Genomic DNA, 14,436 nt, shown 5'->3' with positions numbered 1-14,436 from the left:
GTTATATTTGCATTTGTATTATTGTAACAACCTGCAAGCCCAGTGGAGATGAGGGCATCTTTGCGTTAAGCCATCTATAAACACAAACAGTAAGAGGAAGCCCATGTTCCATAGGTGTTCTGATATAATTAAAAGGAATCAGATATTTTACAAGGGCGTAAAACCTCTTCTCTACAAAGCATGCTAATTGATGTTAAATTTGCTGTCAAATGATATTGAAAGAAAACACAAAAAGCAAAACAAGAAAGCATAAGGATTTATTGTAAGTGAAAGATATAAACCTTTGAGTTCAAGGCATTAGAAGGCCTCATAATACAGTGCATTTATGTGCTTTGCGGCTTGTTGCAAAAGCTGAAACATAAGAACAGAATTTCACATAGATACTATTTAGTTATGATAAGCTATTAGCTATTATAGATACCACTGAGAACCAACTCGGAATTTTCCTCAAAACCAAAAAGCTACTTGCAATACTTCTGCTCTGGTATATCTATCTGAATATTAATCCTCTCACCCCATGTCTCTACATTTTTGTGAGTTCCGGGGACCTGCATAAGTATATGCTAAAAATGTGTTGTGCTTTTCTTTGAAACTATTCAGAAAGTTTTCCAAATGCCACATTGGAAAATTTAAATAGCTGATGCAATACATCATATGAACAGGTAAAACAATAATATATACAGTACTGTACAAGCAAATAGAGCATCTTTTCTCTGTCATGAATATTGTCAATATTTTTATATTATGATCCAAAAAATATATATAATTTATCAGAGACATTTTCTTTTCCTTCCAAAGTACCCTATACCTCCTTGTGTACATTTTTTACTTGGCACAGTTTGCTCTTTTTCAATAAAAGGCAGACAAAATTCTTAAGTCTCAGAAGAATCAACATTCTTAAAAGGTGCAGTTTAGATTAGTTTTAACCAGAGATAATTAACATATTTGCTTCCAGATTACATGATGTTAATATGTTAACATATTTGCTTCCAGTCTTTACATGCTGTTAATTTGGGGAATGTGTGTTTTCTACGTCCTTATGCAAAACAGAGATGGATTCCAGCTTTAAATGAAGGTGCGTGCCCAACCACAAATACAGGATTGTCACCAGTATGTCCATTTATTTTCTGCAGGTCAGTTACTACAGAGCATTACAATAAAACCAGGGGGATGTCATCCCAATGGAGGGGGCAGTTCTGCACAAACACGCTAGGCAGTAAATCCCAGCCTTATTTTTTCTAAAAATATAGATGTGAAGTCAAGAGCAGAGTCTTTCTTTGCACACAAGGAGATTCTTTTCAAAACCATAAAAGTAATCAAGATCTTGCATGTTGCAAAACCGGTGTGTAACCGTTACAACCAAGCAGAAATGCATAATGAATTGAATGCTAATTAAATACAAATCACAGCTTGGAAGGAGTACAAGTTTACAGCAGCTTTTCCACGTTCTTCTAGGATTACTTTAAAACTCCCCTTCTTCAATTTGCGGTCATAACTAGAATATGGGTTTTTCATAGAACAGTCTTAAAGTTTTTTTAAATTAATATTTTGTAAAACTTAAATGAAAATTCCGTTGCAGAAATCTAGTTATAATGTTTGTGCTTCTTTTTTTTTCCTTCTTTTTTTTTCTTGAAAGAATCTTGTCTTTCCAAGATTAAGTTCTTGTGAACACATGTCCTTCCAACCATGTTTCTCAGCTTCCCAGAACATGCTGTGGTGGGCCCAGCAAGGGGCCCTGAAGATAATTAAGGGAGTGGAGCATGTCAGATGAGGAGAGGCTGAGAGAGCTGGGACTGTTCAGCCCAGAGAAGTGAGGGCTCAGGGGGATCTTAGCAAGGTGTATAAATATCTGAGGGGGGAAGTAAAGAAGATGGAGCCAGACTCTTCTCAGTGGTATCTGGCAAAGGGCAAGAGGCAATGGCCACAAACTGAAATACAGAAAATTCTATTTAAACATAAGAAAAAACTTTTTCCCAGTGAGGGCTGTCAGGCAGTGGAAGAGGTTGTGGTGTCACCATTCCTGAAGATATTCAAAACACACCTGGACATGGTCCTGAGCAGCCTGTGTTAGCTGACGCTGCTTTGAGCAGTGGGGTTGGACGTGATGATCTCCAGAGGTGCCTTCCAACCTCAACTATTCTGTGATTCTGTAAGTTGAGATATTATACACACGTTACACAAAGACACAGGCATCGTCAAATCTGCAAAAACAGTAAATATTTTTCTGAGTTCCCAAATATAACCATATACCCTGGCTTTACCCCAGCTTCACATGGGGGTGAAAACCATGTTCACACCAGTCATGCCTTGCACCACGATTTCTAAAGATGGGAAGGGAGAGGCCTAGTCAGGAGCCACAGAAGCTGAGGCGAGCTGCATGACTGGGACCAAGCTGTGAGTCCCTGCAGGCAGGTTTAGATGCAGCCTGAAAGACTAATGACTGCATTCAGAATTCCCATGATAGCGTGTATGACAAATTTAGGGTCCTGCTAAATCTTGTGAGATTAAAAGTGACGTACAACTAAGATTACATATTTTCCATGATTGCCAGATCTTGGCATGCTAGAGAGTTAAGGGAGAGAGGTTATCCTTAAGAGAGGCATTTATCACACATTCTGGTCAGCCTTGGGCAAGATACTGTCATGGAGAAGGTGTCAAAGTCCAGATTTCCCAAAACCTTAACAGCTGGATGATTTCTCTTCTCTCCCCACTGCTCTGCTTATGTTACAAGAAAAATTCAGGTCATGGAATATTTATCAAACAGCTAGAGATATACAGCATTAGCATATTTAAATAGAAATTATTATTTGGTAGGCTTGAGCATGAGCAAACACCTGAATTTCAGAAAAGTTCAGATTTACATCCAAAAACTAGCCTTTCCATTATTATGGTATTCACTGAACAGCAGAAGTCATACTCAAAGTAATCGAAACTAATTTAACAATTACAAAACCAGCAGGATGGCTTTATTGTCATTTGCCACTAATAACAAATATTTATTACAGATAGTGTATTTGTCTTCTGAGCTATTAAAATGATGTTTCCAATTCATTACTCTTCAAACCTTTCCTATAAGATTGAGGATCTGTCATGTTCATGGAAAATAAGCCAAGACCACAGAAGTACAGCGTTCCTCCCTATTCTCAATCAATGAAATCTGAGAGAGGGAGATTGATGAGAACAACCTACTTTTCAGTGAATGGCATTCACTGAATGTGAAAAGGGGTTTCAGCAGGACCGAGAAAGTAGCTGTTGTCATGACAGCACTGGGAAGTCCAGCGGCTGAAAAGATCTTCATCAGCTCACTGCAGCAATTCTGTGCTAAAGGAACTGCGCTGCCTGTCTGCGTACTGACAACAGAGCCGGGGAGTGCCTGCTTGTCAAATCTCCCTGGTTTTACTCTGCAAACTTCTCCACTCTTGCCCTCTGAAGCTGGAATATAGTTGCAATCTGGCAAAAATGGAACTCTCTTGCACTCCTCCTCCCCCTTCAGTACCCCGCACACCTTCTGTTCATCTATCTGGTTTAACAGGGGCAGCACCTAGCCTTCCTGTACTCCCTTTTGCCCTGCCCTGGCAACAAAAATGCCATATAGAAGGCAGCAGTAATCTGTAGAAAACCTATACAAACACCAGCACGTTCTGCAATCCAACTCCATCGATGTAACAACTGCCATTCCTGTTACCTCAGTGTTATGGGCCAGCATGTCTGTATGCTGTGATGTTTGCATGGCCGCTTTGGGGCAAGTGGCTGAGAGGATTTCTGTGGCAGTATCAGCTGCTTGGGGTCGTACTCTTGACAACGGTGGGATCTTATCTGGTCAACTCTGGACATTCCATTCCAACTACATGCATTGTCTTTCATGCTGCAGTTAGGCAACCTGCCGTCCATGTCAGCTGCCCCAATGTAATCACCACGAGCACCAGTTTTGGGGGACCTATGAGACTATTCCATTCACAGTGAAGCTTTTATTTTACCAAAATGACTGAAAATGGTTGCTGCATGGCTGAGATCACAGAATCACAGAATCGTATAGGTTGGAAAAGACCCTCATAATGTAAACAAGAAAGGAGAAAGTAAGGTCTTTTTGACTATGTATATGTTGATCGAGTTCCAATACTGTTTATTTGAAGCACTAGGAAATATAAACATGAACATTTGGAAACTTGCATTATGCTCCTGCTGATTATCTCTAATGGAACGGAAACTGAGATCGAGCGCTTTACACCCAATCTTCCAACAGCCACCTTTATTGCAAATTAAATGATCAGAGATGTGTGCTCTCAGATGAACTCTACGAGCCTTGTCTGAAACTTTGGCCTCTCTAGTATTGATTGCAAAATTCTCATTGACCTCAGTAGGGCCAGAATGTCAAACTCACCCCGAGAGCTGGGGAGCTAAGGGTTTTGAAGAACTGATATTGTTGGCCTATGGAGGATGGCTGCTAGGAGGCAGGGACTCAGCACATATCACACAGGAGAGTCTAAGTTGCACTGTGACCCTTCCTTAATTCAGAATTTAAATAGTTCAAAGGGTCCCTCTCTCAGGAAGCCTGGAATATGTTGCAGAATTGGGAGACCTAAATCCTAAATTAGCTTAATGCCCCAATGACATGCCCTACAGACGTGCTGCATGTCTTCTAATAGGCAAAGCAGCGATTTCCCTCTCCTAAAGTCTATTCCCAGCTCAGTTGCTCACAGGCTTTCCAAAGCAACTGACTGTATAGGAGTGGGCAAACGGTTTTATCATTTTGTTATGCAGCAATTTAACCATGGTTAGGATGTTCATTAGAGTCTCTTTCCCAGTATTGCTCTGAGGTATAGTTGTCTGTCTTTGAAGCCTTCCAGTGAAAGCTGTTGTTATAGATACACATGGAGCATTCTTAATAGAGATGGGCCTAGTTTTTAATCACATAATGCTTTTGATTCTATTCAGCCTTTTAAAACTTCTTTTTTTCAGTGAAGATGAACATTTATTATGTGCTTAATGATTTTGCCTAGTGACACATTTAAACTGTATCCAAGAAACAAATACTGTCCAGTACTTTTCCTAGGCAGTTCAGTGCCGCAAAACAACCTACTATATTACTTAAAATATAGTAGGAAAATATGGCATTATAAATTCTTAGCAAGCTGTTGCTATAGAGGCCTACTATCAGGACAAATGGCAGCAGTTTGGCTTTATATTACATTTAACTAGATAATTTATCAGAAACATCATCTTTATGGTTGAATTTCTAGCTGGGTTTGGCAATGCTAAGTATTTGCTTCATCTTGGTGAAAAGTGGATTCAGCTATTTAAAGCCTGGAAAATAGAGGAAACATTTTTATTATAGCACTTTAGAGCAAGGTGAAAAAAATCTAATTTTAGATGTGGTGCATCTTACAATTCATGCCTACATGTCTTCACATAAAACCGGGGACTCACAAAAAGTTGAGAAAACTATTTGATTTAGGTTGTGCTAGTGCATGAGAGGTACAACAGAGAGGCATGTATTATAGAAGTGTAACTCAGGCACTGAAAAGTGTTAAGGTATCAGCTCTGTAGAGAGCCATGACCTACTTCTGCCTTGTTTCTTCCAAGGAAAATGCTTTGGCACCACTTCAGGCCGTGGTTTCTGTGCTCCCTGCTACCTTGAGGACCTGATCTTACACCAATATTCCTCAGCCACGTTCACTTCCCAGTTTCACAACCACAAGTTTCATGTAAAGAGGCAGCAAAGCAGGCAGTTTAAAATGGGACTTTACACAAAAAAACATTCCCCCCGCCACCCGTGATTATTTTCACATAAATTAAGTGCTGGACCAATGTCCGTGAATGACTTGTCTTTCAGTTTTGTTATACTAGCACACGTTTTGGAGGTGTTTTTTATACTAATACAGTCAGATTTGGGGGCTTTCTTTTATTGCACTAGGTGATCTCAGTCCACCACCTGCACTGTACTGTAGTAACTTCCTTTGGCATATTGTATGTATATTCATTTCCATTACATGCAACATAATATCATCAGCTTATGCTCTATAGTAAGATATATATATGCAAACCTCAACAACCCAGTTTATATCATGCTTAACAAAGTATGACAAAATAAATGCTGGTTTGAAAGCTATACAAATATTAAAACATGAAATATTTGAGAGTTACTCCCCTCCTCCCTTATCTAATTATAGTATTAATAAGCAACATGCTGAATTTTGGCTGAGATACAGTAACCACAAGAGATCAGACTCTCGCACAAATTTTCTCTTGTATCATCATGTTTGCAGTACGAGCATGTCTAACTTTTAATCATACAAGCTGTCCACCTGAAGCCAAAAAGGCTGTTCCCATCCGGGCTCAGGTCTGCTATATGAACATGAACTCTGTTGCTCTGGTTGTATGCAACTCCAGATTAGGCCAACAACATATTTTCTCTGTTTTGCAGTAATTTGTCCTGTAGTTCCAGTTTAATATGATTGTCCACTTTTTATCTTTAATTGTTGCTGTGCATGATTAAGAAGCAATAGCATGACACTTAAAAGTCACTTTGGCTTTATGGTTGGTGAAGCAACCCCACTTTATGGGCAAAGGAAGGCTCCGAGGTGTGGCTACAACCTTGCAAAGAAACTTGTTTATGCAAAGTCACATCAAGAACTTCTTTCCTTTAGGTTAAAGGATCAAGTCTTTAATATCTGAAAATACACAATAAACATACAACACTGGATCATTGAGTATGAAGGTTAATAAAAATACAGCCTGGCATTAACATTAAAAAGGCTCTAATTTTTTCTTCACAGGTAATTAGTTCACACAATGAAATAATCTCCTTTCTTATCCTGGAAACACATGCATAAAACAGCTCAGATAACATCATTTACATACAGGCTGCTGCATCTGCATGCTAATGTCTGGCAGTGAAAAGTTCAGACAAGTTTGTAATCCCCAATTTCCTGCGCGTGCTCAGCACCCAGATTCCCAGAAAGTCAGAAGAGAATGGGATACTAAATATTACTAAGACGACAGGTCAGCTGCAGCCTGTGCTGCATCTGGACAGCTTGCAAGTCACAGTTTCCCAGACCACAAGATCTTTGACAGTTCTGGACATTTTAACATCAGGGCTTTTTTTAAACACATATTGGTATTTGTATATCATAGTTGCTTTTGTCAGTCACTCATGGTTATGGCGATCATTCTAAGCCTATTGTGCTGCCGCCACTTGCTTTGTCCGTGTTACTACATTGCTTGGTATTGGAACCAATCTGCATTCCCATTTAAAACACTATCATGTCACCCATCAGCAATCATTCGCTTTCATCCCTTAAAACTACTATACAATGGCAACCACGCCATGAGGACAAAAGCACGGGCAGAGAGGAAAAAGGAGGAAAGCTAAAGTGGGAAAGCTGCAGCAGCAGCTGCAGCGAGGCTAACTTTGTTCTTTCGGGGTCCTTCCAGGCAAGTACTTGAACTTGGGCTGATAATGTATGTGCCTTTCATCTTCTGCTTCCCCTGTTAACACAACTTATCTTCCCAGTGCAGATACTGGAAGGAAGCTTAGATTGGCTGCTTTTGCATCAAGGCCAACAGGTAATAACACTGTTTTTACAGCACAAGCCAGTGAGTCTGTGCCTACTGACAGCTGCAGGAAAAAGGGAGGGCTGTGGGAGGGAAAGCCTCCTATTGCAATAATATTGATCGCTAGGCAGCACTTTTCAAAACACAAGTCCAGCTTGCTGGGCATCCTTAACAGCTCCTCAACTCTTGTTGGAGGAAGCCATCTGATGAACGGAATAGAAATCCAGTTTGCTGCATTCAGACAAAGATGCAGTTACAGCATCCAAGCGTTTGGGAATTGCTCAGAAAGTCTGGAGTGCTTAGGCTTTAACTGGGATTCAGTCCTGCATAGTCATCCTCCTAATAGTTTAGAGCCATCAGCTGTAAAGAGATCTTAGGCTTCACAGACTGCCTATGATTAATTGCCTGAAAATGTTGTAAGAGTTAAGGATTCTGTTCAAAGGTGAAATAACAGAAGTGCTCTAGTCTGGAAACAGACAGACAGGGAAAGATGTATGGTAATTCATGCAGAGCACTTCTCTGAAATAGGCATGGCTCAAAGCAAGGTATTAGACTCCTACCTCTTACAAACATGACCTAACTGTGCTCCTTGGGGTCCACCAGATTTTAATGAGGCAAAAATAATCAAAATGTCATCACCTCTGTTCTTCCCTGTCCTAAATTCTGGATAATGGAAATGAACAGGAGCTTAGCTAGGTTATATTTAGCTGATCACACGGAATTGGATAGCTTTAAGATCATGAAATAAAAGTTTTAAAATAAAATGCTGTGAGTTCAGAGAAGCTCAGGAATATCCCCCCCCATATTCCAAAGAATCAGATTATATAGGCAAGTATGGTTTTCCCGATGTTGCAATTCATTTGAGTATTAACCAATAATTCTTCACTAACACAATCTCCTAAATGGCTGAGAGGCTGGTTCTTTAATTAGTGACTGCTACCTTGCAAATAGCAATCAGGATCTCACACATTATCCAGGCACTTTGTCTTTATTAAAAATATTTATTATTTGTAGGCACAATATACTAGAAACAGTAGTTACAAAATATTATAGGTATGTCGGCATAGGCTAAGAAAACAGCCAAGAAATGTTATTCAAAGGTGCTTTAGATCAAACAATCCCAGGTTTCCAGGCAATCTCCTAGCTCACGAAATGAAACCTGCAGCTAGTCCTCAACTCATATGCAAGCTGGCTTCCGTGCAGTACCAGCCGTTGCATGTGTAAACTCTCTGAGACAGTCTCCAGGCAGCCAGAAATCAAACACGAAATAGCAGCAGTCACAAACTTCAGAAAACTTTAATCAGAAAGTTCAGTTGTCTTTTTTCTCTCTGTCTACATATGACTGTTTCAGTGTATAAAAAGAATAAACGCAATAGCCACTAACGGCTGTTTCCAAGACTGGTGGATGAGCATGAAAATATAAAAAAAAAGAAAAATAATTCATCTTTAAAGCTAAAACATCTGAAACAGCCTTTACGTTCTTGCTGACTTGGGATTTTGCCAAGAAGAAAGTTGCACAATACAGAGCAGTCGACTACGTATGTAATAAGTGTCAAGACTCAGCAGAAACTAATATTGTGAAGAGGTGATTTTTATGGGTTGAGAGTTGCTGAATTTTGCAGCTTTTTTCCAATCGCTTTCAAATGTACTCTTGTCAATTAATGGCAATTTTCTCAAATAAGTTCTTATATATTTGTTTGTACCTACCAATTATTTGATTGCTAGCAATGTGACTGGTACTTTGAAAAAAAAAATCTTTTTCCTACTAAATAGAATCTATTGCTGAAAATAAGGGAGATTCATATGCAAGTTACTTGGAAATGTTGGGTGCCTCACATGATATGCTTTGAGCTTGATCTTTCAAGATGCTAAGCACCTGCAGTTTTCAGCCATTTCAAGCAAGAAAACTGGTGGCCTGGATTCAGCTGCTTATGTAGGGACAGACAGCTGTTGTATGGATAAAGAATTTTTTCTCCATACAAGGAATGCAGAATATTTTACACATTGGGCTGGAGTGGATTTGAAGTTGCAGAAGAGAGTGCTGGACAGTGCCAGTCACTTCACTGTGATTCAGGAAAACTACCAGATGACAACAGAAGAGGATCAGGTATTTTTCTGAAAGTTTTCATTGACCGAATCTCTAGGCCATAAGTAAATCTTGCTTCTTCTACACATAAAGTTAAAGCTGCAGGGTCTGCTTTTTTTTTTAGCATTACTCATTTCACCTTCAAAAGAGGAAGAGGGTGTTTCTATTTTTAGTCTGAAATTCTTTGAAGTATTCCTGTTCAATAGAACAGGGATCTGGATAGAATTTGACAAAAAATTAATTCCTTATTTTAGGTTTGGTTTCAGCAATAAAGAAGTTAATGAGATCACATCTGTTTTTGTCTTGATATACTCTACAGCAGTCCACTGGAAACAGCACCATTTGCTTACAGCTTTTTCTTTTATTCCAAACAGAACCTAACCCAGATTAAATAAGTGTTCTTAAACACCTCCACAGCAAGACTGCCACACGAGCCAATTAGCAACCACTGTGGTGTTGTTACTTACCCATAGCCACAATTAAGAGTTGCTTGCAGTTTCACAACAACAGCTAGATAATATTTAGACAGACCTTAAAACCATTTTCTTTGGCATACCACAGGATAAAGAAACATGATTAAAAAAATACCAAAAGCTTCATTCCACAAGTAACATTTGAATACTGACACATCTGGAACAGCTGGGTAAAAAGTTGTGTGTCAAGTTCAGAAAGCAGCTGCTTTTAGCCTTCATTTTGGGCCAGACATTTGCGTTCAGCCACCAGTATATTCCATTTTATTTTGTAGCAGCTTCTTCAGTGTTCCCATATGGACAAGCTAAACAGCTCCAGGGATATAACAGCAAGTATATATAATGTTCTTTGGAAGAAATGAAGGCCAGATGTTGCTTTATCTTCACGTGCATCCTTAAAAAAGTTAAATTAAGTTGTTTCAGATATATTATTAATGCCAGGTATAGGCAATTTGTTCATTGGCTATTTAAATGTCAGCTTTCCAAAGGATGGAAAATAACATTTTAACTGAGGATTCATACTGAATAACTTAAGAAAATAAGTATAGAAAAATCCAGGATCACAGGGACAAAAAAAGTATTGTGCAGAAAAGACATCATGACCCACTTCTGAGATCTGAATGAGTACTATTTATCATTTGTTTTATTAGAACCCCCCCCACACCTTATGGTTACAATACAATGAAAAATTTGGGGTAAGAGTTATCCAGCACCACCACTGATTAAAGATCTTCCACCCTGCTGCTTTGCTCAACTTAAGCCACCAGTCCAAGTACGAGAGAATTTAATGGATGACACTGTTAGTAATAGATCTACTAACGTTTTTCATGTATGTACTCCTGGTTACTACATCTAGTGCATCCAATAGGCTGAGTAATAATTCTTTCCCAGACTGGCCAATTAAAGTGATTTAGATAGAAATGAACTGTTTAAAATTTTTCTGATTTCCTGAAAATAGAACCTTACTGGATTCATTTTATGACAGATATATTTATGAGGAAATATTAACTGAGGACTACTTTTCCCCCCTCAGAAATGATATAAACAAGGTTTGAGTTTCAACTGCCTGGTGAGGTCTTTCTCTTTGAGCCAGTCCATGACATACAAAAACTGCCAAGACACCAACTATAACTTTTTGAGTAATGTCACTTTATTAAGGGACTTAAAAGAATCACATTCTCTAGTAGTCTTGGAACAATGCAAACGGTGAACAAAAGACAAAAGTAGATGTAATTGATTCTGAAAAGCATGAACATCTGTAGAGAATGTGTTGCATTATTCCTAAGGACTCTTGCTTTTGAAAAAAAGCACATGTTCCATATATACAAGTGTCAGTGCAATAGCCAATAAAGCAATCAGTCAGAAATATAAAAATATCCTAGATACAAACTTAAAATAGATGTTTGAAGGCTGACAATATCAGTATTCTGATATTTCTATATCTCAGGAGTATGATCACTGGGATGATTTATTCTGATGAGGTAAGAGACAGTAGATGCTCTGTGATAACACAAAGCCGTACATTTTTTCCATAAGACAAAAAAATAGAGCACCCAATGAAACTGCAAGTCTTTGCTGCAAGTCCCCACAGGAAGTGAAATTATAGTCTATGAGCATTAATACATTCCTGCATCATTTAGGTTTGCTGTCTTTGCCAACAGTTATATCAGCAAAAACTTGCTAGTTCTCCCACCCTCCCCCAGCTTCAGTATAAACTGCACATACTTCGCAGATATACCAAACTGACAACTGCTTTAAACGCAGACAAGATCTATAAATGTCCAAAAACCACTTAGTCATTCTTTCCTTTATTGGTTGCAATTCTTTTCTTGGCAGCAAGGACAGAAAGAGATTGCAAAGCTTGACAGCTGAACAGCTCTCTCTGGAAGGGTTAGGGAGAGAACAGGGTGTGTCATATTTGCTTTGCCCCAGGTGTTCCAGTGATGCCACTGAACTTAAACCTCAGTTGGTTGAGCAATAACAATCACATTCCTCTTGTTCACTCTGTGTTTTGGATGGAAGGATGCACTAATTTGGGGCTACCGTTCCAAAAAAAGAAGAAAGGCTATTTGGTCAAACTTTCAGCTGGATGCTGTCTGCCTCCATCATGATTTGTCATCTTTCCTTTACCCATCTCTTTCACTATGACCCTCCAAGCTCTGCTGCTAAACTCTGCTTCCTATTTCTTCACTTTTCAAAGAAAATGGCAAAACGACAGGTAGACAGACAGCGTACTCTCTGTCTTTGTGGCAAAGAGCTCCAGGAAGAACTGGCAGCAGAGCTGGGAGTGGCAGAAGAGTACAACGAACACAAACTCCTACTTAGGGGGGCAAAGATAAAGAGTTAATTTCAAACTGTCTGTCAATCTCAGGCATTCCTCTATGGAAAAGCACACTGAATTATATAGTCTCTAGTACAGCAATATTAACTTGAGCAGGATATGATTTGTATGATAAAAAAGCACAACAGGAGCTGGCAGTCGTCTTCTTACGAAACTTGCCTTACCACTTATGGCACACACATGCACTGAAGCACACAGCAGTTGCCTGAACTTTTAAAAGATTTCTTAGCTTTACATCCTAGATTCAAAAGCTTTCCCCTAAATCTTTTCATTTTTCATCATTCCTTTCTAAACCTCTTCTGTCTCAGGCAAATCAGACAGCTGTGTGAGATGGAAAAGTGAAGCTAGTAACATCTGTAGTATGATGACACTTGACAAATTACTTCAGGTTTTCTTTCAGTTTCTGGAAGATGCTTTGCAGATGTCAAAGCCTCAAGGAATCATCATACTTCTCTCCTTAATCCCACTGAATGTGGCATTCAACATTTGCAAATATTGCAAATTACTACTCACCACACCCCAGTAAGACAGGCTATTACCTCTCAAGTAAACAGGCAGGGAATGGAGGCACAGAATGACTAAGTGATTGTTCCGACATCATGATACAAGTCTGGGAGAGTCAGGAGCTGAACCTGTATTTCTTGCGTCTCAGTCTCAGGTTATCTTTTTGTTCTGTGTTGCAGCCTTATTCTTTCCCGTAGAGGAAGACTGGAATCTGTCACTGCTACTCTGGTTGACAGGTATGTCGCCAATGAGATAAGAGCTGTTGCATTCCCCACAGCAAAAGGTGGAACACAGTGTGACATCTGTTTGCTGGAAGAAATACTAACCATACAAGTCCTTAAGAACATCAACATTTATTTAATATGATATAAAAGAAATGGGATATGAACATTCGTATTTGAACAATAATAAGTGGCTTCTTCTACTTACATTGTATGTGCTCATTGTATAATATATACACAATGAACATAATTACATTTGTACACAAACTAAGTACTGGATTGAAAACCTGCTTATTGCTGTACACACCCTAACCCAGCGAAGGAAAAGCCCAGTACCTCAAAATACCTACACTCCATTTTATTTAAGAAAAAGTAACCACTAACATTAATGTATATGTTGACAGAAGTGTGGCAGTAACTGCTGACATTGCAACCTGACCAAGAAATAATTACAGCAGAAACAGGACATATTTTACTAGGCAATAATAAAAATGGCACATTTTAAATATATCTATATGTATATATATATAAAAATTTTACAAATAAAATGTTAAAACAATAAACTGTAGTGTTTAAAAAGTGTAAAACAAGGTTTAGTGGTGATATGTAAAATTAACCAAGTTAGGCATCTAAAAGAAGCAAAAAAGTAAACTTATATGATCCATAATTAAAAGAACATTAAATTCTGGAGAATATCAAATAAAGTTCTGACTGTAGGCTGCACATGAAAAAGAGCCTTTATTTTATGTGCACAGAAATCATAGCAGCAAGCTGGTATCAGGAGAACAATCTGAAGGTTGTTGAGTGTACATGTGGGCCATTTAAAGCTCTCTTGGAATAAACATTTTCCAGGAAGTGATAAAATGATGCTCTGCGGCCAAAAGCATCAGAACTATGAATTTCATAGATTTAAAATATACTGTACAATATCTTCTCATATTTTCATAGGTCAGGTCCATACATCTCAGGCATGAATTGTTTCAACAGAAGCCATTAGTGCTGAAAGACAGACATAGATTAAGTTACTCTATTTTAGCAACAACAGAATATTGTATAAAGCAGCTCCTGGGATTAAACACAGTAAGGAATTTCTGACCTCATCCTAGCAGTAGTTATCAATGGTGTAGAACATAATAAAGTATTTTAGAAATCAGTTGTTTCCAAAATCAGTTCCTGATGAATAATACTGCTGTGAAGATACTTTGACAGCAAGCAGCAAAAGCAAGCTTTTTTCAAATTTACACAACTTCTTATGAAAGC

General features: G+C 38.6%; 1 protein-coding gene across 14 annotated transcripts in view; it reads right to left on the bottom strand.

The window, feature by feature from the left end:
* Positions 1 to 11,281: 11,281 nt before the first annotated feature.
* The window catches only part of PLEKHA5 (pleckstrin homology domain containing A5), a 176,954-nt gene continuing 173,799 nt past the window's right edge, over positions 11,282 to 14,436 (bottom strand). For all 14 annotated transcript variants that reach the window (XM_072874334.1, XM_072874326.1, XM_072874354.1 and 11 more), the window contains one exon: positions 11,282 to 14,175. Coding sequence is in view for 9 of the 14 variants with exons in the window: in XM_072874326.1 (XP_072730427.1) it covers positions 14,157 to 14,175 (19 nt within the window). In the remaining 5 variants the exon portion in view is untranslated. The remainder of the gene's footprint in view (positions 14,176 to 14,436) is intronic.

This window comes from Ciconia boyciana, chromosome 1 (assembly GCF_034638445.1).
Source record: "Ciconia boyciana chromosome 1, ASM3463844v1, whole genome shotgun sequence".
Classification (NCBI taxonomy): domain Eukaryota; kingdom Metazoa; phylum Chordata; class Aves; order Ciconiiformes; family Ciconiidae; genus Ciconia; species Ciconia boyciana.
The sequence above is the reverse complement of the archived record's forward strand: the minus strand, read 5'-3'. Positions and strand labels throughout refer to the sequence as shown.